The 21990-nt window shown below is 43.6% G+C and overlaps 1 protein-coding gene across 1 annotated transcript in view; it reads right to left on the bottom strand.

Moving 5' to 3' along the window:
• LOC145351942 (slit homolog 3 protein-like) overlaps positions 1-21990 on the bottom strand; it is a 623540-nt gene that overhangs the window by 241475 nt on the left and 360075 nt on the right. The window contains exon 8 of the mRNA XM_080201750.1: positions 14103-14266. Within this exon, the coding sequence (XP_080057876.1) occupies positions 14103-14266 (164 nt within the window). The remainder of the gene's footprint in view (positions 1-14102; positions 14267-21990) is intronic.

Genomic DNA, 21990 nt, shown 5'->3' with positions numbered 1-21990 from the left:
CTATTTTGGTGATGATGGTTGAGGAATAAATATTGGCCAGACCACCAAGTGTTTCCTAAATAGTGACAGAGAATTTATTTTTTAAATATCTACCTGAGAAGACTTATGGTTTAATATCTCCTCTAATAGGCAGCACTCCCTCAGTACTGCACTGAATTATTTGTGTAGGTATGTAGTCATTGTTCTGGAAAGGAGGGGGGAGCGGTGGTGAATCCACAACCTCTGACTTCAAACCATGTGTGAACACTGCGCTGCACGATGGCACAGTGGTTAGCACTGCTGCCGCACAGCGCCAGCGGCCCGGGTTCAATTCCGGCCTCGGGTCCCTGTCTGTGTGGAGTTTGCATGTCCTCCTCATGCCTGTGTGGGTTTCCTATGGGTGCCCCGGTTTCCTCCCACAATCCAAAGGTGTGCCGGTCAGGTTGTTTGGCTATGATAAATTGACCCTTGTGGCAGGGGATTAGCAGGGTAAATACGCAGGATGACAGGAATAGGGCCTGGGTGGGATTGTGGCTTGGTGCAAACTTGATGGGCTGAATGGCTTCCTTCTGCACTGTAGAGATTCTATGATCTATTAGATGAGCTAAACTGACCTCAGTGGCCTTGTGTTGGGGGTGGAAGGAAACAGAGGTAGTTTTAAGTGATCAATGTTTGTATTGCTGGATATTCGGAATAAGATATTGATTTGAGTTGAATTTAGTGTTTCTGTGCAAACAAGGGTAAAACTCTAGTTAGATTCATGTTAGACAAAGGTGTTTGCATTTACAGGGGTTTTTGGTTTCAGTTCAAATTGTGTTTCTATTGTGCTTTCAGAGTTTATAATGTGAAAAATAAACAGGAGTTTGGAGAAAGAATGAGCTGAAGCTTAGCAACCAGGCATCACCTTTAGGGGGAAAGACCTTGGCCAGAATTCAATGACCTCAACTGTGGCTGGGATTCTCTGGTCCCACTGCTGAGCGCCAAATTATCCTTTCTCATGGGCAGAGACTGGAGAATGCAGGCCCTTGTTTTTAGTTTAGCTGAACCTGTTATAGAAGCAGTTTAGCAGTTAGAGAGAAAATAGCCTTCTCCACTCTGCCAGAAACAGAAGCAGAACAATGGAGTAACAAGCAAGAAAGCAAATCCCAGAGGAAGTATGAGACTGTTAGTTCTAGAAACCAGGGAACGAGCAGAGGAGTTGCAGGAAACCAAAGTTAAAAGGAACAGAGGAACTGGAACTACGTACCATTCACTGAAGTTAAGGACAGAGCTAAAAAGTACAGACCTGGTGATGTTAGGTCAGAGATCTGAAGTAATCATAAGATTGCTGATATCTTCCTATAGCCTTTGAAGCAATTGGTGACTGGTTCCCTGAGAGATTTTGTGGAAAGCTGAAAGCTTGTGGATATTCAAAGGGATAGGGAAAGGAGAGCTGGAAATCTTGGAAATTGATCCTTGCTGGAAGAGTATGACAATCATCCAAGGGGATTTGAGGAGAAATCCACAGAAGCTCGAGTGGATGGTATCTGTTACTTGCTTTCAGAATGAAGTGTTTCTGACCACAGTTGGCCTGTTGGGCTACAGGAGCTGTGTATTTTCTGAGAAGATTAAAGCATAAGATATACTTTGTAGCGTGTTATATCCTTAAAATCTGTGTACATTTGTGAAGATAAGTGGGGGGTGAAGAAGTAGTGTTTTATAGTTAAAATTTTCATGTTTAATAAATGTTTTTTGTTGTTCAAAGTTAATTGACAGTCCTGTGATTCTGTTCATCCACGTTTTATAAAAATAATTAAAAGTTACAGCATGGAATTTTCCTGTTCTGCCCACCAATGCGAATCGTAGCAGACAGGACATGGACCATGAAAAGGTCCGGTTGACCTCGGGCAGGATTTTCCAGTCTTGGAGCGAGTGTGGCCGGAAAATCCCACCCACAGTCTTTTGAGCCAGGATTCCATTCTGGAAGCTTCCCGTCCAATAGTAACAGCCACTAGGACCATAACAGGGGTAAGGAAAAATCAGCCCATGCCTCGGAGAAAGTTGAAAAAAATGCATGGGTGTACATTTAATTTAGCTTAGAAAGAGATTCAGCTGTGATGCCCCTTCAATCATATGAAAAGCGGATACTTGAGTGAGATATCAGTACTTTTCTCAGTTATTGGAACAGATGAACTAAGGACGCATTAGCTCCATCTTCAGAAGAAGCAATCCAGAATGTTACAATTAATAATTACATTTTGTTTCAGTAAGATGCACATTGATTTGTCACTTTTTTCAGGAAATATTACATTTGTGATATGACTCCATTAAAAAAAAGTAACAAAAAAACACTAGAAATGATAAGTCAGTATTGTGGAATGCTGACTGGGATGGTCACATTCCTTTAGGTCCGTCCAGACTTTTACTGAATCTGAACTGCGTTAATATGCAGAGTCAACGTTTATTACAATCAGGGCAATGCATCACTTAGACTGGTGCAGTAAATCCCTGCTTTAAGTGTCTCCTTTTAAAGTGGTTTCATTTTAAAGGGCTTTATTTTTATGTCTGGGGTTCATTTAAAGTATTCCCTGTTTAAAAGTGCACAAAGAGTGTGATGATGTCATCAGCACATCCTGACGTGATAATGTCATAGAACAACCAGGAAGAATGATTGTATGTGGAGTCTGGCTTGTGATCAGTGCCATTTTGTCCTCGAGGACAAAATGTTTTTTTGCTGCATCTTCAGTACCTCCCCCCTCCCTAATACTAAACTAAACTTCATGACTGAACTTTTTTTTTAAACTGTACTCTGTCCTAGTTGAGGAGATTTGTGGACTTCATTTTTGGAAATAATTCTCCACTATAGTGTACCTTACAGTACAGATACTGTAAAGTTTAATTTTTCAAATGTCTTCACTATTGCTACAGGAAATACCTGTGGGACCGTTGTGGAATTTTGTTTTAAAAGAATTCTTTGCTATACAACAGTCCTGCTCTGTACTGTACTACTGTACTGTACACTAGCTGTGCTTGAGGAACCACTTGTCTTTGCTATACAACAGTTCTGCACCGTATTGTACACTACCTGTGTTTGAGGAACCACTTGTCTTTGCTATACAAGGGTACTGTTCTCCACTGTACACTATTTATGTTTGAGGAACCTCTTGTTTTAAAGAGGTCTCTGATAGGATGAAGCCTGCAGGCAGAGTAGCTATTTTGAAGTCACTTACAGTACAGTACAGTGTTTCAGACTGTATAGTACATTGTTTCAATTTTTGTATTCATTCTTCTAGCCAACAATTGTCGTCAGGAGCTTAACTCTGGAATTAACGTTGATTCCTATGGCTAACCATGCTTCACTTAAAGGGATTTCATGTAAAGTAGCGATTTTCAGAAATGTAAGCACCACTTTAAGAGAGGGCACCCTAGAATCAGCTAAATCTACCTCTGGCTTTTTGCCTATAATGTTGAACAAAACTCTAATGAGGTTCAACTACAAAGTTTTTGAATTTAGTGGTGAGATGAAATAAGATTTAAAAAAAATCAGATTCCAAGATTTTCTGGTTTGGTTTTTGTCATGTTTTATGTAGAATATCTGAACTGAGGCAGCTGAGGACTGGTTATAATCAAGCCCTCAGACTGGAAGTTCATTCACAGTCCCATTGCAGTATCACTTGTATTTTCTCTGGGGTGTGTTAATGTAAAGCACGAAGACTGATTAGAATTGGGTCTCTTGACAATGAATCATCCATAGTCTCATTATCCTTGAGGCTTCATGAATTTTATTTAATATGTGCCAGCCATAGCCTATTGTATTGTCCAGGAGAAATATCAGAGTCCAAGATATTGGGTAGCTGGAGATAAAGGGATGTAAAAAAGAAACTTGTTAGTTATAATTCACCAACAAACAGTGGCCCCTGGATCAGGTCTAGACATTTCCAATTTGTTGGCATATGCGGTCTTAGCTACTGCAATTCATACTAGAGTGCCCATATCACTTTCATTTTGGACTCTGATTTTGGGGAGGGTGGGGGGTCAAATCCAGGCTTCAAGCTTCAATGATAGATAGTGTACAGACCTGACTCAGAATTTCATTACCTTTGACCTTTTCTTGTGTCCTTTTATAAACATTTATTATTCAGTTTAACATTTCCCATACAACATGGACCAGCTAAATAATGGCGCAAGTGGTGGGGTAAGAATTAGAGTCTCCCACTATTTACGTAGAGCAGATTACCACTTACATGATAGCTGGCCCTCATCCAGCTTAACTGACTGAGCAACATAATCACTCAAAGAAAATATAATTCAAAAAATAATTTTCATCACTGATTCCCATCCCTCTGTGTTTGTGTAAGTGCATGTGTATATATCTATTGTAAGAAGTTTCTCAACACCAGGTTAAAGTCCAACAGGTTTATTTGGTAGCAAACAAACTGCTACCTTCGTCAGGTAAGTGGGAGTTCTGTTCACAAATAGGGCATATAAAGACACAAACTCAATTTACAAAATAATGATTAGAATGCAAATCTTTATAGATAATCAAGTCTCAAAGGTACAGACAATACGAGTGGAGAAAGCGTTAAGCACAAGTTAAAGAGATGTGTATTGTCTCCAGACAGGACAGTTAGTGAGATTTTGCAAGTCCAGGCAAGTCTTGGGGGTTACAGATAGTGTGACATGAACCCAAGATCCCGGTTGAGGTCATTCTCATGTGTGCGGTTTCTGCAGGTTATATGCCCTGTTCGTGAGGAGAACTCCCACTTACCTGACAAAGGAGCAGCACTCTGAAAGCTACTGGGTTTTGCTATCAAATAAACCTGTTGGACTTTAACCTGGTGTTGTGAGACTTCTTACTTGTTTACCCCAGTCCAACGCCAGCATCTCCACATCATATGTATCTATTCCCAGGCTAAGTAGCAGCCAGCCATCTTGCTCCTCGGCCTCTGCCAACCTGCTTTAAGGTGGCTGAAGGATTTCCCTGCCTTCTTTATGAAGTGATGTGGAGATGCTGGTGTGTGGGGTGAGCACAGCAAAAAGTCTCACAACACCAGGTTAACTTCCAATAGGTTTATCTGGACTTGATGAAAAATGAAAGCTCGTGATTCCAATTATCCTGTTGGACTTTAATCTGGTGTTGTGAGACTTCTTACTGTTCTTAATGAAGAAAAGGCATTTACACTACAGTATTGTAAGCAACTCATACCTACCTATAAAGGTAGAATACACAGCACAGAAACAAACTATTTGGCCTAGCCAATCCATTCCAGTATCTATACTCCGTTCAAACCTCCTCTTATCTCTCCCTCATAATCATCTATTCCATGCTTCCTTAAATGGTTGTCTAGCTTCCCCTTAAACACATTTAAGTTATTCACTTCAACCACACCCCATGGTAATGAACTGCACATTTTCACCACTCCGTTGCAAGTATCTTCTGTACTTCCTACTGGATTTTTTGGTGACCATCTTAGATTGATAGCCTGTTGTTATGCTCTTCCTCTCATGAGGAAACATTGTCACTTGCTCCTCCTTTAGGTACCACATGACCATGAAGGCATCAGTGACCATGAACTTCCATTGGCAAAGTACTGCAGGGGGTTGCTGTTGCCTTCTGCAGTATGGCTAACTATACTGTCAATCATAGAATCCTACAGTGCAGAAGGAGACCATTCGACCCATCGGGTTTGCACCAACCACATTCCCACCCAGGCCCTATCCCCATTATCCCATGCATTTACCCTAGCTGGTCCCCCCGACACAAAGGGGCAATTTAACATGGCCAATCCACCTAACCTGCACATCTTTGGACTGTGGGAAGAAACCAGGGCACCTGGAGGTTACCCACAGAGCCAATGTGCAAACTCCACACAGGCAGCAACACAAGCCAGGAATCAAACCTGCGTCCCTTGTGCTGTGAGGCAGCAGTACTCTTTGGCAACATTATGAATATACCTTCCTTGATCATCAAATCCTGAAGTGGGACTTGAATCTAAAGCTCCTGCTCCAAAGGTAGAGACATTACTCACTGCACAACAAGACATCCTCTAACTTTATCCACTCTGACAAAACCTTTAATCATTTTAAAGACCTCTAATAGCTCAACCCTCAGCCATCTTTATTTCTAACCTCACACTTTACCTTATTGATGCCAAACAATATGTATAATCATAGACTAGAATCCCTACAGAAACAGACTCTTCAGTCCATCAAGTCGCACCAACTTTCTGACACAGCATCTTACCCAGACCCTGCGTAGCCCCATGTATTTACCCTGCTAATCCTCATAACTTACACACCTTGGGACACTAAGGGCCAATTTAGCATAGTCAATCAACCTAGTCTAATGTCTTTTGGGGGCAGGAAACCTGAGTACTCAGAGTGAATCCAAGTGGACACAAGGAGAACGTGCAAATTCCACACAATCACCCAAGGTCGGAATTGAACCTGCCTCTGGCATTGTGTGAACATAAGAACATAAGAAATAGGAGCAGGAGTAGGCCATCCAGCCCTTCGAGCCTGCCCCGCCATTCAATAAGATCATGGCTGATCTGTCGTGGCTCAGTTCCACATTCCCGCCCTCTCCCCATAACCCTTAATCCCCTCGCTTATCAAAAACCCATCAACCCGCGTCTTAAAAATATTTAGCGAGGTAGCCTCCACCACTTCAACGGGCAGAGAATTCCAGAGATTCACCACCCTTTGAGTGAAGAAGTTCCTCCTCAACTCCGTTCTAAACCGCCCTCCCCCTTTATCTTGAGGCTGTGCCCCCTAGTCCTACTGTCCTTTCTGAGCGGGAAGAGCTTCTCCACCTCTATCCTATCCATCCCATTCATCATCTTATACGTCTCAATGAGATCTCCCCTCATTCTTCTAAACTCTAACGAGTACAAGCCTAGTTTATTCAGCCTCTCCTCATAGCTCAACCCCCTCAACTCCGGTATCAGCCTAGTAAACCTCCTCTGCACTCCCTCCAAGGCCAAAATATCCTTGCGTAAGTACGGCGACCAAAACTGCACACAGTACTCCAGCTGCGGCCTCACCAATGCCCTATACAGCCGCAGCAAGACCTCCCTACTTTTATATTCAATCCCCCTCGCTATGAAGGCCAGCATCCCATTCGCCTTCCTGACCACCTGCTGCACCTGCAGGCTGGGTTTTTGCGAGTCATGCACAAGGACCCCGAGGTCCCTCTGCACCGTCGCCTGCTGCAGTTTTTCTCCACATAAGTAATAGTCCTTCCTACCATTATTCCTACCAAAGTGGACCACCTCGCACTTGCCAACATTAAATTCCATTTGCCAGTTCCTGGCCCATTCACCCAGCCTATCTAGATCCTTCTGCAGACTCTCCACACCCTCCGCGCAATTTGCCGTTCCACCAATCTTGGTGTCATCAGCAAATTTCGACACCATACACTTGGTTCCCTCCTCCAGATCATCTATATAAATGATAAATAGCTGAGGCCCCAGCACCGACCCCTGGAGCACTCCACTAGTCACCAATCGCCAATCCGAATAGCACCCATTAACCCCCACTCTCTGCCTCCTATTTGACAACCAATCCTCTATCCACGCTAACACCCTACCCCCAACTCCATGCGCCCTTACCTTCTGCAATAACCTCTTGTGAGGTACCTTGTCAAACGCCTTCTGAAAATCAAGAAAGACCACATCCACCGGCTCTCCTCTATCCACCGCCCTAGACACATCCTCATAGAACTCCAATAAATTTGTCAGACACGACTTCCCCTTAACGAAACCGTGCTGCGTCTGCTCTATCAAGCAATTCCCCTCAAGATGCCTCACTATTTCCTCCTTGATGATGGATTCTAACATTTTACCTACAACAGACATTAAACTAACCGGCCTATAATTCCCTGCCTTTTGCCTGCCACCCTTCTTAAACAACGGCGTAACATTAGCCATTTTCCATTCTTCTGGCACTTCCCTGGAATCCAGCGACGTTTGGAAAATAACCACCAAGGCATCCACTATCACCTCCGCCTTTTCTTTCAGAACTCTTGGATGCAATCCATCCGGTCCTGGGGACTTGTCCACAATCAGTCCCTCCAGTCTGTCGAGCACCGCCTCTCTAGTAACAATAATGTCATTGAGACCCTCCAGTCCTACCACCTTTCCATCGCTAACACCCGGCAAATTATTCACGTCTTCCTCCGTGAAGACCGAAACAAAAAAGTTATTCAAGACCTCAGCCATTTCCCCATCCCCTACCACTAAGTCCCCCCTCTCATCCTCTAAGAGTCCAACGTTCACCCTAGCCAGCCTCTTCCTTTTTATATATTTATAAAAACTCTTGCTATCCTTTTTTATATTAAGCGCAAGCCCAGCTTCATAGTTTCTTCTACCCTTCTTTATCAACTTCTTTGTCAATCTTTGTTGACATTTAAACCTCTCCCAATCTTCTTCTCGCCCACTACTCTTAGCTACTCTAAACGCCTCCGCTTTTAATTTAACACTTTCCTTCACCTCCTTCGTTATCCACAGCTTATTACCTCTCCTCCTACGGTCCTTTTTAACCAACGGAATAAATTTCTGCTGAGCACCAAGAAAGATCTCCTTAAAGATCCTCCACTGCTCCTCAGCAGACCTACCTTCCAACGCGCTCCCCCAGTCAACATTCGCCAATTCTTCTCTCATCCTACCGTACTCCCCTCTGTTCAAACAAAGGACGCATGTCCGGGAACCCACTTTCTCCTCCTCCATCTGCACCAGAAACTCCACCATACAATGATCACTCTCCCCAAGAGGATCCTTCACCGCAAGGTCCCTAATTCTACCCGCCTCATTACATAACACCAGATCCAAGATAGCTCGCTCCCTCGTCGGCTCCAACACACACTGTCCAAGGAAACTATCCCGGCAGCATTCCAAGAACTCCTCCTCGAGCCCACCGCGTCCTACATGGGTCGGCAGCAGGGTTAACCACTGTGCCATCCTGCTGTCCTTGCCCTTAATGCAAATTGTTATAGAGAAAACAATTTAAAAATGTCACCCACACAGAGAATATAAAGAGCTGCACAGAATGGGAACACAGTAAAAAGTCTGACAACACCAGGTTTTAGTCCAACCTATTTATTTGATAATATACTCACAAGCTTTCGAGGGGACTGCCTCTTCGTCAGGTGAATGGAGAGTTCTGGCCTCAGACAGAGCATATAAAGCACAGACAGTTTAGAGATTACTGATTAAAATGCGAAATCAGTAATCTCTAAACTGTCTGTGCTTTATATGCTCTGTCTGAGGCCAGAACTCTCCATTCACCTGACGAAGAGGCAGTCCCCTCGAAAGCTTGTGAGTATATTATCAAATAAATAGGTTGGACTAAAACCTGGTGTTGTCAGACTTTTTACTGTGTTTACGCCAGTCCAACGCCGGCATACCCGCATCAGAATGAGGAATTCAAGGGCTGCCGCTCTGGCATAAGGCACCAGTGTTAATAACATGGTGGCGGCATGGTGACACAGTGGTTAGCACTGCTGCCTCACTGCACCAGGGACCCAGGTTCAATTCCAGACTCAGGTAACTGTCTGTGTGGAATTTGCACATTCTCCCAGTTTCTGCGTGGATTTCCTCCGGGTGCTCTGTTTTCCTCCCAAAGATGTGCAGGCTAGGTTGATTGGCCATGATAAATTAACCTAGTGTCAGCGGATTAGTAGGATAAATATGTGGGTTACGGGAATAGGGTCTGTGGTCGGTGCAGATTTGATGGCCCGAATGGCCTCCCTCTGCACTGTAGGGATTCTATGGGTTCTATGGTTAACAACGGAACCCACTTACCCACCAGAAGATGCACTAAAGCCTACCCCGACTGACTGTACAAGTCAGAATCATCGTGGCCAGCTGGTGCGCAGCACAAACTGTGCAACATGTGAGCCTCAGTCCGCAGGTTACCACAGAAACGAGTAAATATGTAATGCCTTAGCTACACTCTATCTTGTTTACAGCCGGGAGACCAAAACCAGATGGAAAGAATACAAATGAATGGCCTCGGCAGGCTTACAGCTTAAACACCGATTTAAAACAAAATAGAAAGTAGGGCAGAAAGCAGGCAGCAATTAAAAAATCCAATTACTTCCTCAATAATTGAAACAGGACAAATCCAACTTCATCCCAGGAATCCGTAATTATTTATCCTAATTAAAAGCACACTGCGGATATCCGACTCAGACATGGCTCCAGTGAATTAATTGCTTTTATAGCACAAGTTTTGCCAGTTTCTATTTGTGACTACGTGTTTCAAGCCGCATGGGATATATATAGACAATGCTTCTATTTAATTACATTCTTTCTGTCGCAAGATTTACTTCATTGAAATTTCTTTGAACATCCCCTGTGTTACGTGGAAAGAAAAATATGCTTTTTAATGAGTTGTTTTTCATAATTGCTATAAATTTGATCCTAGAGCTATTTTAGACTGTGACATTCTGCTGCAATCACTTGGTGGGAAGGGCCACATGAGGTCACATACCTTCCTCCCTTGCTTTCAATAACCAAGAAGCCTCATAAACCTCGTGATTCATCTTAGTTGATGGTTGGCTTTAAGAGAGGTCAGCACAGTCTATTTTCTTAACAGCTGGAGGTCTAACTCATTACTGGGTTTCATCTTCAAAATCCAACAGTTTGACTTTTCTGCTTTGGACACACTGGGGCCCAACATTATCACAGTAAATCCTACAACTTGCAGTCCAAACCACACTAAAAACCCCAAAACACCTAGTCAGAACCATGAATACACAGAGAAACCCGACAGCTTCAAGTCCAAACCAACTGTATCACAGTGAGACTGCACGGCATCTGGTGAAATGGTGCAATGACAATAATCTTTCCCTCAATATCGGCAAAGCGAAGGAGATAGGCATCAACTTCAGGAAGCGTAATGAAGAACATGCCCATCGACATCAACGGTGGTGAAGTGAAAAAAGTCGAGAACTTCAAGTTTTTAAGTGTCCAGATCACCAACAACCTGCTCTGGTTCCTCCACACTGATGCTATAGTTAGGAAAGCCCACCAAGCCTCCACTTTCTCAGCAGGCTTAGGAAATTTAGCATGCTTGCTGTGACTCTCACCAATTTTTACAGATGCACCACAGAAAGCATCCTTTCCGGATGTATCACAGCTAGATCTGGCTTCTGCTCTGACCAAGACTAGAAGAAACCACAAAGGGTGGTGAATGTAGCCCAATCCATCAAGCAAAGCAGCCTTCCATCCACTGGCCCGGTTCACAATTCTCACTGCTTTGAAAAAGCAGCCAGCATATTCAAGAACCCCACACACCTCGGACATACTCTCTTCCTCTTCTTCCGTTGGGAAAAAGATACAAAGATCTGAGATCATGTACCAACCAATTCAAGAACAGCTTCTTGCCTGCTGTCATCAGACTTTTGAATGAACCTACCATGTGTTAAGCTGATCTTTCTCTACACCCTGTGACACTCTATTCTGCATTCTCTCTTTTCTTTCTCTTCTATGTACTCTATGAAGGATATGTTTGTCTGTATAGTGCACAAGAAACAATACTTTTCACTGTATCCCAATACATGTGATAATAACTAATCAAATTCTATTCAAAACCAACAGTATAACAGGGAACTTTGTAGTTCTAGTCCAAACTAATAGAGTTAGTAGTAAATCCTTCAATCTGATGCCAAACTAACAGTATCACAGAGAAACATTACAGCAAGCACCAGAAATTAATTATGAGAGCTGGTGGACTGTTGTAAGCACCCAACAGCTTTCCCAAAATCCTCCAGGTTAGGTGCTACATATCACTTGTCTCACTCTGAACAAATGATTCTTAATGCCCTCAGCTCAATCATGGATGGACATTGATATTGTCTTTTCAGTGTTGTCGACATCCACTTCCCCCTTTGAGCACACAGGTTTGAACATAGGTTAATGCCAAACTCTTTCCATTTGCCCTTTCAGTCATCTTTATGATCCTTTTATGTCACATTATTTACTAGCCGAGTGTGGCGATATTTTAAAAAAATCATTCTTGGCATATTGGCATTGCTGGATTTATTACCCATCCTAATTGACCCTTAAGAAGTTGGTAATACCATCTATGTTTTGTAAATAATTCCACAGGGAACATAGTGCCAGAAGTCTGATCCAGAACCAACAACGAAATGGTGTAACTTGTCCGAGCTGGAATGCTGTGTATTTAGGAAGGGAACTTCATGGCTAGCTTTGTGTTGCAGATTTAAGATTGGAATTAAGACTGTTCAAACTCATTTCACATAAGATCGCCACAGCTAGCAGAGAACAGAGGTGAGAGTGTCTGCCCTTAACATATTAGTAGCTTTTGACCAAATACGGCATCAAAGAGCTCTCGCAAAACTGGAAGTCAGTGGGAATCGGTGGGGGGGGGGAAGCTCTCCACTGATTCGAGCCAGATCTGCCATTTCTGCCACAAAGGAAGATGGCTGTGGTTTTTGGAGGTCAATCATCTTGGCTCTAGGACATAATGCAGGAATTCGTCAAGTGTCCCATCCTTTTCAGTTGCTTCATCCTTTTCAGCTGCTCCATCAAAGACCTTCTTTCCATCATAATGTCAGAAGTGGGGATGTTTGCTAATGGTGGCACAACACTCAGCACCATCTGCTGTGCCTCAGGTACTAACGCAGACCGTGTGCAAATGCAGCATGACCTGGACAATATCCAGGTTTTGGGCTGACAAGTGGCAAGTAACATTCAGGCCACATAAATGCTACTCGGTGATCACCTCCAGCAAGAGAGAACCTAACCATTGGCCCAATTGTATTTACATCACTGAATTTCCCATTATCAACTTCCTAGGGTTTCCACTGACCAGGAACTCAATTGGACTAGCCATGTACACAAGAGCAGGTCAGAGGCTAGGGATCCTGCAGCAATTGCCTCCTGTTTCCCCAAAGCCTGTCCACCATCTAGAATACACAAATCAGGAATGTGATGGAATACTCTCCATTTGTTTGGATGAATGTAGCTCCAACAAGCTCCATCAAGAAGATTGGTACCATCCAGGTCAAAACATCCTGCTTGATTAGGACTCCTTCCACTAACATTCACCCTGTCCATCACCAACAAACAAACACAGTAGTGTGTACCATCTACAAAATGCACTGCAAGAACTCACCAAGGTTCCTGAGAAGCACCTTCCAAACCCACAACTGTCACTGTCCAGGAGAACAAGGGCAGCAAACACATGGGAATGCTACCACCTGGAAGTCCCTTCCAAGTCACTCACCATCCAAACTGGTAAATATACCGTCATAGTCCTGGAATTCTCTCCCCAACAGCACCATGACTGGATCTACACCATAGGGTCTGCAGCAGTCAAGAAGGCAGCTCACCACCACCTAGTTAAGGGTAATTAGGGATGGGCAATAAATGCTGGTCTAGCCCCCGATGCCCACATACTGTGAATGCATAAAAACAAATATGGAGCTGAATTCAAACCCAGATTGTAAAAGTGTTGGGATGTACCAATCCTCTAAAGGAGCAACTATACTAATGGTAAGAGATTTCCTTTAGGTACATGATGGTGCAGTAGGTTTATCCACTGGCATTTAACCTCTGATCTGGAATTGAATGAAGGCAAGACTGCAAAGATGCCAGCCCCATTGGCCTTTAGGGAACTCCAGGTTATATTTGGGCTTTTCAACCCATGAGCGATGGCCGAAAGAATACAAAACCACTCCTTATTTGGCAGTAGAGAAGCTGACATTGAGTCAACGTTTCAAGGCCCATTAGAGATGGACAACATCTTGCCAGCGATGCTCACATCCCAAGAACAAATAAGGTGCAGGGTGCTCTCCTACAGTTAGGGACTATGGTGAATTGATAGTGCAGAACTGAGTGAACTTGCATTTTCATAGCGCTGATATTGGGTGTCCAAAAGAAGAAAATTATTAATATCCCTGTGCACAAGTCGCTGAGATGGAATACACAAAATATTTCCACAGAAATAAGAATCCTTAAATTGCTTTTGGATAAAATATGCCTGATTAAAATAAACATCTACAAAATGTTGTTCAGTGCAATCACATTGAAATGAGGGACTTTGGCCAGAAAACATGTTAAATTAATACGAAAGAAAAGAAAGCTTCTTAAAGCTCAGAAAAAGGTAAGATTTCTTACCACTGCAGACAAATTCCTTCTTCGGAACATCGGCGACGTAGAGGCCCCTCAGGTGAACAGGACCTATGCACTGGGCGTACTGCCCAATGGGGCGTCGCTGACGTAACCAGTCAGATAGCCAGGCCAAGTGACAGTTGCAGTTCAGATTGTTGGAGTGAAGTCGCCTGTGGCAAAGTCAGACAACCAGGTCAGAAAAAGTTAACAAACTCAAGTACAGCTCTGTGCTTAGACACATACACAAGACATTCTAGCTTGTCAAGTGGTGCAGGCGAACCCTTTGATACTTGAGGAAGATTTTATATGAATGAGTTATGCATTTGATTTTAATTGCACTTCCCAGAAATAAAATCGAGTTAAGCAGACGTTACCACCCCAAGTTGCTGGACATTAAAAAACGCACACAGCACAGATTAGACCTTTATCTTCGTGCTGAACCACGCAGAATAGGAAGATCCTCCACCCCCCCACCTCACTCACTCATTCTCGAGCTACAGCTGAATTTCACTGCTTTTGCATCCACGTTAAGTATCTGACAGAAAAATCCTCTGACTGCCACAAAATCTTTTTCATTTTCACTTGTCTTCTGAATGTTAAACCTTCCACTCAAAAACGTTCAACCTTTCAGTTCGACAGTCAGATGTTTTTTACTGGACGGTGGGAGGGGAGGGGGCGGGGGGGGTGTTGGTGATGATAATGACTGAAGTCAAATGGCTGTTGCCATGCCAACCTATAAACAGACGCATTTCCTTTGTAAAAACTGCCATTTGTCACTTACCTCTGCAGTCGCTCTCATTCACGTAAATGGTTCTCTCCTTTCCCCTCACTGAGTTGTGTCACAGGCATAACAGATACGCATTCAGACAAAATATAATTCCCATTTTTATAAATACCCTACAGCAAAGGGCTAAGAAACGTACTAAGTTTATTACCTGCGGCCGAGCCTCAGAGAAAATACACATCTTTCTAAATAACCTATTCAGAAAGAAGGTTGCCTCAAGACAGGTACGAGACAATCCAAACTTCTGTGCATTCCCCTGTGACTGTGCTCTGTTGTATTTCTCACACATCTATCTGAAAGCAGGTTTATCATGGTTTACTCTGCCTGATCAGTCAACCTGCCACTATGCTTCATGCTGGATTGTAGGCTTCAAAGATCAAAGATTTTTCACGACTCTTCTACACATTAAAAAAAACACCAAATGATTTCATGTTTCTTTTGGCATCTTTATTTTGATTGAAGTGATTTGATTTGTTTTTCGCTCATTTTACCCACATCAATCTCCACCCCATCCTCTTCTCCTGAAGATGTTTACTCTATCCTGGATATATACCTCGCCCAAGGGAGGCATTGTTTGTCAGGGGGTGGGTGGTGGGCAGCATCACTGGTAAGCTCTTCTCTGTCAGCCTACACCTGTACACATGGAACTTTCAAAGGCAGCTCTATGGCAGCACACTCACCTACACCCAGTTCTCACTGTACAAGGTGCAATCATTGTAATGCTGTACTTGAAAATACCAATTAGGAGCAATCATTTGCTGAGCCTATTTCCTTCATCCTCCTAACAGAGGACACAGATGTCAATTGCAGCGACCCTAACGCCAATCCAGTCAAAAGCAATTGAACAATATGGAGGGTGGCACAGTAATTAGCTGCTGCCCCACAGCATCAGGGACCCAGGTTCAATCCTGGTCTTGAGGGACTGTCTGTGTGGAGTTTGCACATTCTCCCTGTATCTGCATGGGTTTCTTCCCAGTGCTTCAGTTTCCTCTTACAGTCCAAATATGTGTGCAGGCTAGGTGGATTGGCCGGGCTGAATTGTCCCTTAGTGTCCCATGATGTGTACATTTGATGGATTAACTATAATGTGTGGGATTATGGGAACAGGGCAAGAAAGAGAGCCTGGGTAAGATGCATTGTCAGAGAGTCGGTGCAGATACGGTGGGCTGAATGGTCTCCTTCAGCACAGTAGGGATTCTATGATTCCTTTGTGTTGACAAGTTTACAACAAAAGGACATACCAACCACCCAAATTTGAAGTGTATGTTCCATTTGGTTCATTTACTTATGTTACTACCTCCTTGTGTGGTTCAGTCTCAAATGTTGAGGGCTAATACATCCTGTGGAGTGCCATGGGACATTTCACAAAGGACTGTATGAATGTTATTGTTGTTTGTAGTTTCAAGGTGGAAGGCAGCTATACTCTCTGCACACGCCCTTATGTGTCAACCGGATGCCATGCCTCAGTGGGACGGGACTGACGAAAAGGAGAGAGAGAGGTATAGGCATGATAGTTTTCATCATGACAGCTCCACTGTTATTCCCTGTTGGCATTAGCTGAACCTGCTCATCACGTCAAATGTACTTTAAGTAGTTTGTCTTTAACTCCAAGTTAAAATTGCAGCTAATAATTTGGCAATATATATTTGAAAAATTTGCTGCCAATAGCAGAAAAAATTACAACTAGGAGGGATTTAATGCTACATAAATGGAACTGAAGGTGTATAAAGTCCAAAATCAAATTGCTGAATGCTTCTGATCTTCCTGAACTTGTGGCAAGGTCAGCAATCATCAATTGCAAACAGTGCAGTACAATGATTGGACCATGTACACAAAGCAGGAGGCTTCAAGATGGGCACTGAATGGACGTGACATCAGCGGTGCACTACACAGCCTGGCCAACAGGAGAATTGGAAGTCCTCATCGTTTAGTGCGCGCGCCTTATTTTTCCCAAGTGAGTGGCTGGTGCTCCTATCCTGGCTGCAGTCTAGCAAGGAAAATGCTTGCCCCCTGATAATATCCAGCCAGCAATGTGAGACTGGTTGCAGGAGAAGCTTCTACTAAGAGAAGGTGAGAACTGGTGGTCGTAGCCAGCTGGAAGTATATTTGTAAGGCCAGGAGAAGCGCCCCTGCTCCTCGTCCCAGTCAGCAATCTTAAAAACAAAGGTTTACTTTGAGGGAAAGGCATTTGTCATTCTGTTAAGGACCTTTTGTTAGGCCTCTAAATCCCTGGAAAAAGTGTGGCAATCATACACTGTGCAGGCTGCACCCACCTCCTAAAACACAGCACTGGGATCCCACCAAAGGGCCAGACCCCTGACTTTCATACTTATGTAGACCCCTGTCTGAGGGTGGGATGTTGGATAACCTTTCAAAGGTCTGTCAGAATGTTGGCTCAGGAAAATGGCTGCACCAGGTTCCCACCATATTTTCAACAGTGGATTCCAATTCTTCAGGCAAGAAAGGGGTGTCAGACAGTTCAAAGTCCCTACTATAGCATGTAATAAATGGTTGTTTGGGAATGATGGAGTATCTTATAATAATCCTTGCACTCACTTCCAAAAAGAGGCCATGCCATTGAACTTTTAAATACGTCTCCTTTCCCCTTGAATGGGATGCATGCCGATTTGTCACTTTTTGGATAACCAAAGGTCAGAGGCCTCATAGTGGGGGCATCAGAGATGTGGGTGAGATCAGAGGTCTTGGGGGCAGGGTTGGGTAAATTGGGGCCCAGTGGTGGTGTTTTTGGAGGGGGTGTGTGTTATGGGTCAGGAGGTGGTGGAGCAGAAGAAGGCCTGCTGTACGTGGGGGGAGGAGAGTGGTGGGGACAGGCATGCAATCAAAATTTGGTGGTGGTGATAGTGGGGAAAGCATCAGGGCCTGATAGAGAGAGATGGGAAGGGCCAGAATTTAGTGGGGGTGGGGGAGAATGTGTTAGGGATTGATGGTGGGGGGAGGTGGTGAATGGGAATTTGAGTTAACTGATTTTGATTTGATTTGTTATAGTCACATGTATTAACATACAGTGAAAAGTATTGTTTCTTGCACACTATACAGGCAAAGCGTACCATTCATAGAGAAGGAAAGAGGAGAATGCAGAATGTAGTGTTAGTCATAGCCAGGGTGTAGAGAAAGATCAACTTAATGTGAGGTAGGTCCATTCAAAAGCCTGATGACAGCAAGGAAGAAGGTGTTCAAGTTGGTTGGTACGAGAACTCAGACTGTTTTTTTCCCCCAACAGAAGAAGCTAGAAGAGAGTATGTCCGGGATGCTTTTCTGAGACAGCAGAAGTGTAGACAGAGCCAATAATGGTGAGGCTACAGGACCGGGTGAGGTTGGAAGTTCAGCCTCAGGTTTGGGGAGAGTAGGGTTGTGAACGGGCTAGTGAAATAGGGTGTAAATCAAAAGCCCAGCAGAATAAAGTTAAACTTGACAAGTTGCAACACCTTGAGGTTTGCAGCCTGTTTACTATATTTAAAATTTCAACCCGCCTCCTTGAACCAGTTAACTGCTCACTCAGCCACCTTTTGATGCCAGGTAAGACCGAGGAGGCAGTCGTGGGTCAGGAAACAGATTTCCGCTGCGTAACCCTCCCTCCCCTCACCTGTCCCAAGCCCAGCCACTTGTAGGTTAAAATCCAGTGCATTTATTGGGTGCAGAGGGAGGACTGCACACTGATCAGCTCATCGGGAAAGAATCTCTCTGTGGACATTACTGTCAACTCATTAAACATCTCAACCCAAATTCAGAGACCCTGAGGAAATATTAGATTATACCAAAAACACCTCAGACAGATGAAGTACACACCATAAACTTCAATCAACGTGAATAACTAAGAAATTATATTAAGATTTTACAATCTTCAGTAAGTAAATGGTGTGCCGGGGGGAATGGGAGATCACTGAAGCACCATAAGTGTGCCAGGGGCAGTAGCAAAGGGGTGAGGCCTGTGTGGGTGGGACTATGCAAGGGGGAGTGGTCATGTAGAGGGGGAACCATGCAAAGGTGGGTTGCGGAGGATGTCGTGGAAGGGGGAGCATGTCCATTTTGCCACTGGACTCGGCGGGGGGGAGGTGATTGGATGGACGTCTCTTGGTTCAGCAACAGATTGGAACACCCTGCGCAATGGCAACCAAGTGCTCTGAAATTGGCTTCACTGGCAGACATAGGCTCACCTCCCACCCCACCACCACCCCCCCCCCCCCCCCCCCCCCAAATCCCCACTAGAGCATCCTCTTTATGCCGTATCAGCACAAAGCTCCCAGCTGTCAAAGATCTTGACAGAATGCCAGAAGATTGCCAAAGTTCACCAAAAAGACCAGCAGAAAGGACTCCCGTTTCCACGCTGTTAAGACAGTCATTGGGAAAAATGCTGCCCATTGTGTTTTTGAAATAAGAGCTGACTGAAGTAGCTGCACTTTAACATGTCTCGCTGCCGCCATGAACCACAGGTGTGTAAATGAGAACCCGTCCCCACTGTGCCTCTGCAAAACTGGCAGGTGTGGGACTTCGGGACCTGAGCCTCCACCGTCACTGTCAGTTAGCGAGCCTCTCCATCTATGTGAAAATTCAGGCAAAAAGCCTTCAGGCTGCACACAAGTACAGGCCAAGGAGTCATTCCTGACCTCAGTTCTTTCTCAACAGATGTTACGTCTGGACTTCCTTGGAGAATTGCATATTTTAGTAAAGTCAGTTGACTTCTATAATAATGGGGTAGGATAGGATCTGATGACTGCTGAAGGTGTTCTCATCAATACGGTTTTACCTGTTTTAGGACATCAACTTTAAAGACTAGAATCAGGATGGAGGGAAAAGCCATATTGATACTTCAAACCTGCAGTACAAACTCTGACCAACAGGAGTATTTCCTCGTGAATATTCTTCATGTACACACGTTAACTGGATTTGTTTAAAAGCTCCAAGTTGCAATTGGAGCAAATTGCCATCAGCAAAGGGAAATGACATGTCACAGAGCTAGACAGATAGTAAGAGGATTTGTAATTTTATTGTCTCAACCAGGTTGATACGAACAGTAAGGGGACATTTAACCTCTTCAACCTGTTCCGCCATTCAGTAAGATCATGATTAACCTCTGACCTAATTTCACAACCGTATCTTTACCACTTAACATCTCAGTACCTTTGATTTAACGAAAATCAGTCAGTCTCAGATGTAGAACAAACTGATCCAGCTTCAATTACCATTTGTGAAAGCAAGCACCAGACTTCTACTATCCTTTGAAGTGTTTGCTAACTTCGCTTCTGAAAGATATGACACTAATATGTAGGCCATTTCCCCCAGACCTAGATTCACAACTAGAGAAACAGTTTGTCTGTCAGTTCCTCTTAACACTTAAGACAACTTCAGTTAAATCGCTCCTTAACCTTTTAAACTTCAGGGAACACAAACTTAATTTGCGCAATCATTCCTCATAATTTAAGCTTAGAGTGCAAGTATCACCCTTGTAAATCCACGCTGAGCTCCCTCCAAGGCCAGTGTATGCTTCTGAAGATGTAGTGCCCAGGACTGAACACAACACTCTACGTGTGGTATAACCAGGGTAGCATGCCTCCCATCGCTTTATTATTTACTACGGTCAGCATTCCATTAACCTTTCTGATCATTTTCTGAACCTGTTCCTGACATTTTAATGATCTGCATATCTGGACCTCCAAGTCCGTTTGGACCTCCATTGTTTGGATTTCTCACCATTGCAAAAATATTTTGTTCTTCTTTTAAGTTCAGAATAAATGAACTCACCAGCCTTGATTGAAATCCATTTGCAACAGTTTTACCTATTCAGTTCATTTATCTCTAGTTTTTGTATTGTTCTGCTTCCATCCACATTGCTTACAATGATGTCAATCTTTGTGTCATTAATAAGCATGGATAAGTGGTTTTCTGCAATGTTGTCATTATAGAATGGAATAGAATATAGAGAAGTGATGTAAACTATTTGGTCTTGGGAATGTGTCCCTCTTTGGAGCCATTACTTTCTCCATTTTAATTTGCTTATGTTAAGTTTGATTCAATGTTAGTTTCGTTGGAATACATCCCTTCTGTCCTTTGCCTCCACAATAAATATCTTATAGCAACATGCAGGCAATCACATGACTCTATGAGGGTGGATCCTGAGCTTTATTGGACAGAATTCCTACAGTGCAGAAGCAGGCCATTTGACTTAATGAGTTTGCACCAATTCTCCAACAAAGCATCCTACCTGTGCCTTATCCTCATAACCCCTCATATTTACCTCATTAATCCCCCTAACCCACACATCTTTGGACACTAAGGTGCAATTTAGCACAGCCAATCAGACTAATGTGCACATCTTTGGACTGTGGGAGGAACTGGAGCACCTGGGTCCTGGACATCGTGAGATAGCAGTGCTCACAACTGTGCCACCCTTAACCACTGTGCCACCATACCACGTTATCCACTGGGATTTATTTCAGTTATGTCAGCATCATTTAATCAGGGTGAAGATTCCAATTGAGGGAACTGTATAAAGCCGCATCTTTTAGTTTCACTCTCGTGATGTGATCAGCAATTAGTGTCCATCCCTAGTTATCCTTCATACAATGGTGATGAGCTTTCTCTTGGAGCTGGTACGGTCTATTTTGTAAAGGAACTCACACAGTGCTATGGAGTAGCAACTTCCAGGATTTTGACCAAGCGACTATAAGGGAATAATGATTTTTTGGCTAAGTCAGGATGGTGTGTCAGTCAGGATGGTGTGTCAGTCAAGGGTGTTGATGTTCATGTGCACCTGCTGTCTTTGTCCTTCTACATGCTGGATGATAAGACTTTCCAAAATGTTGTCATAGAGCACTTAAAATATATTTGGACAGGTACATGGATATGAAAGGTTTAGAGAGATATGGGCCAAACACAGGCAAATGGGATTAGTTCAAAAGAGAAAAGGCTGGAAAATCTCAAAGTTTTGACAAGGGGTCATCTGGACCCGAAACATCAGCTCTTTTCTCTCCTTACAGATGCTGCCAAACCTGTTGAGATTTTCCAGCACTTTGTCTTTTGGTTTCTGGTTCCAGCATCCCAGTAATTTGCTTTTATCCAGGGGTTAGTTCAGTTTAGGAAATCTGGATAGCA

Source organism: Carcharhinus amblyrhynchos, chromosome 13 (assembly GCF_965287045.1).
Source record: "Carcharhinus amblyrhynchos chromosome 13, sCarAmb.v2.hapA, whole genome shotgun sequence".
Lineage (NCBI taxonomy): Eukaryota > Metazoa > Chordata > Chondrichthyes > Carcharhiniformes > Carcharhinidae > Carcharhinus > Carcharhinus amblyrhynchos.
The sequence above is the reverse complement of the archived record's forward strand: the minus strand, read 5'-3'. Positions and strand labels throughout refer to the sequence as shown.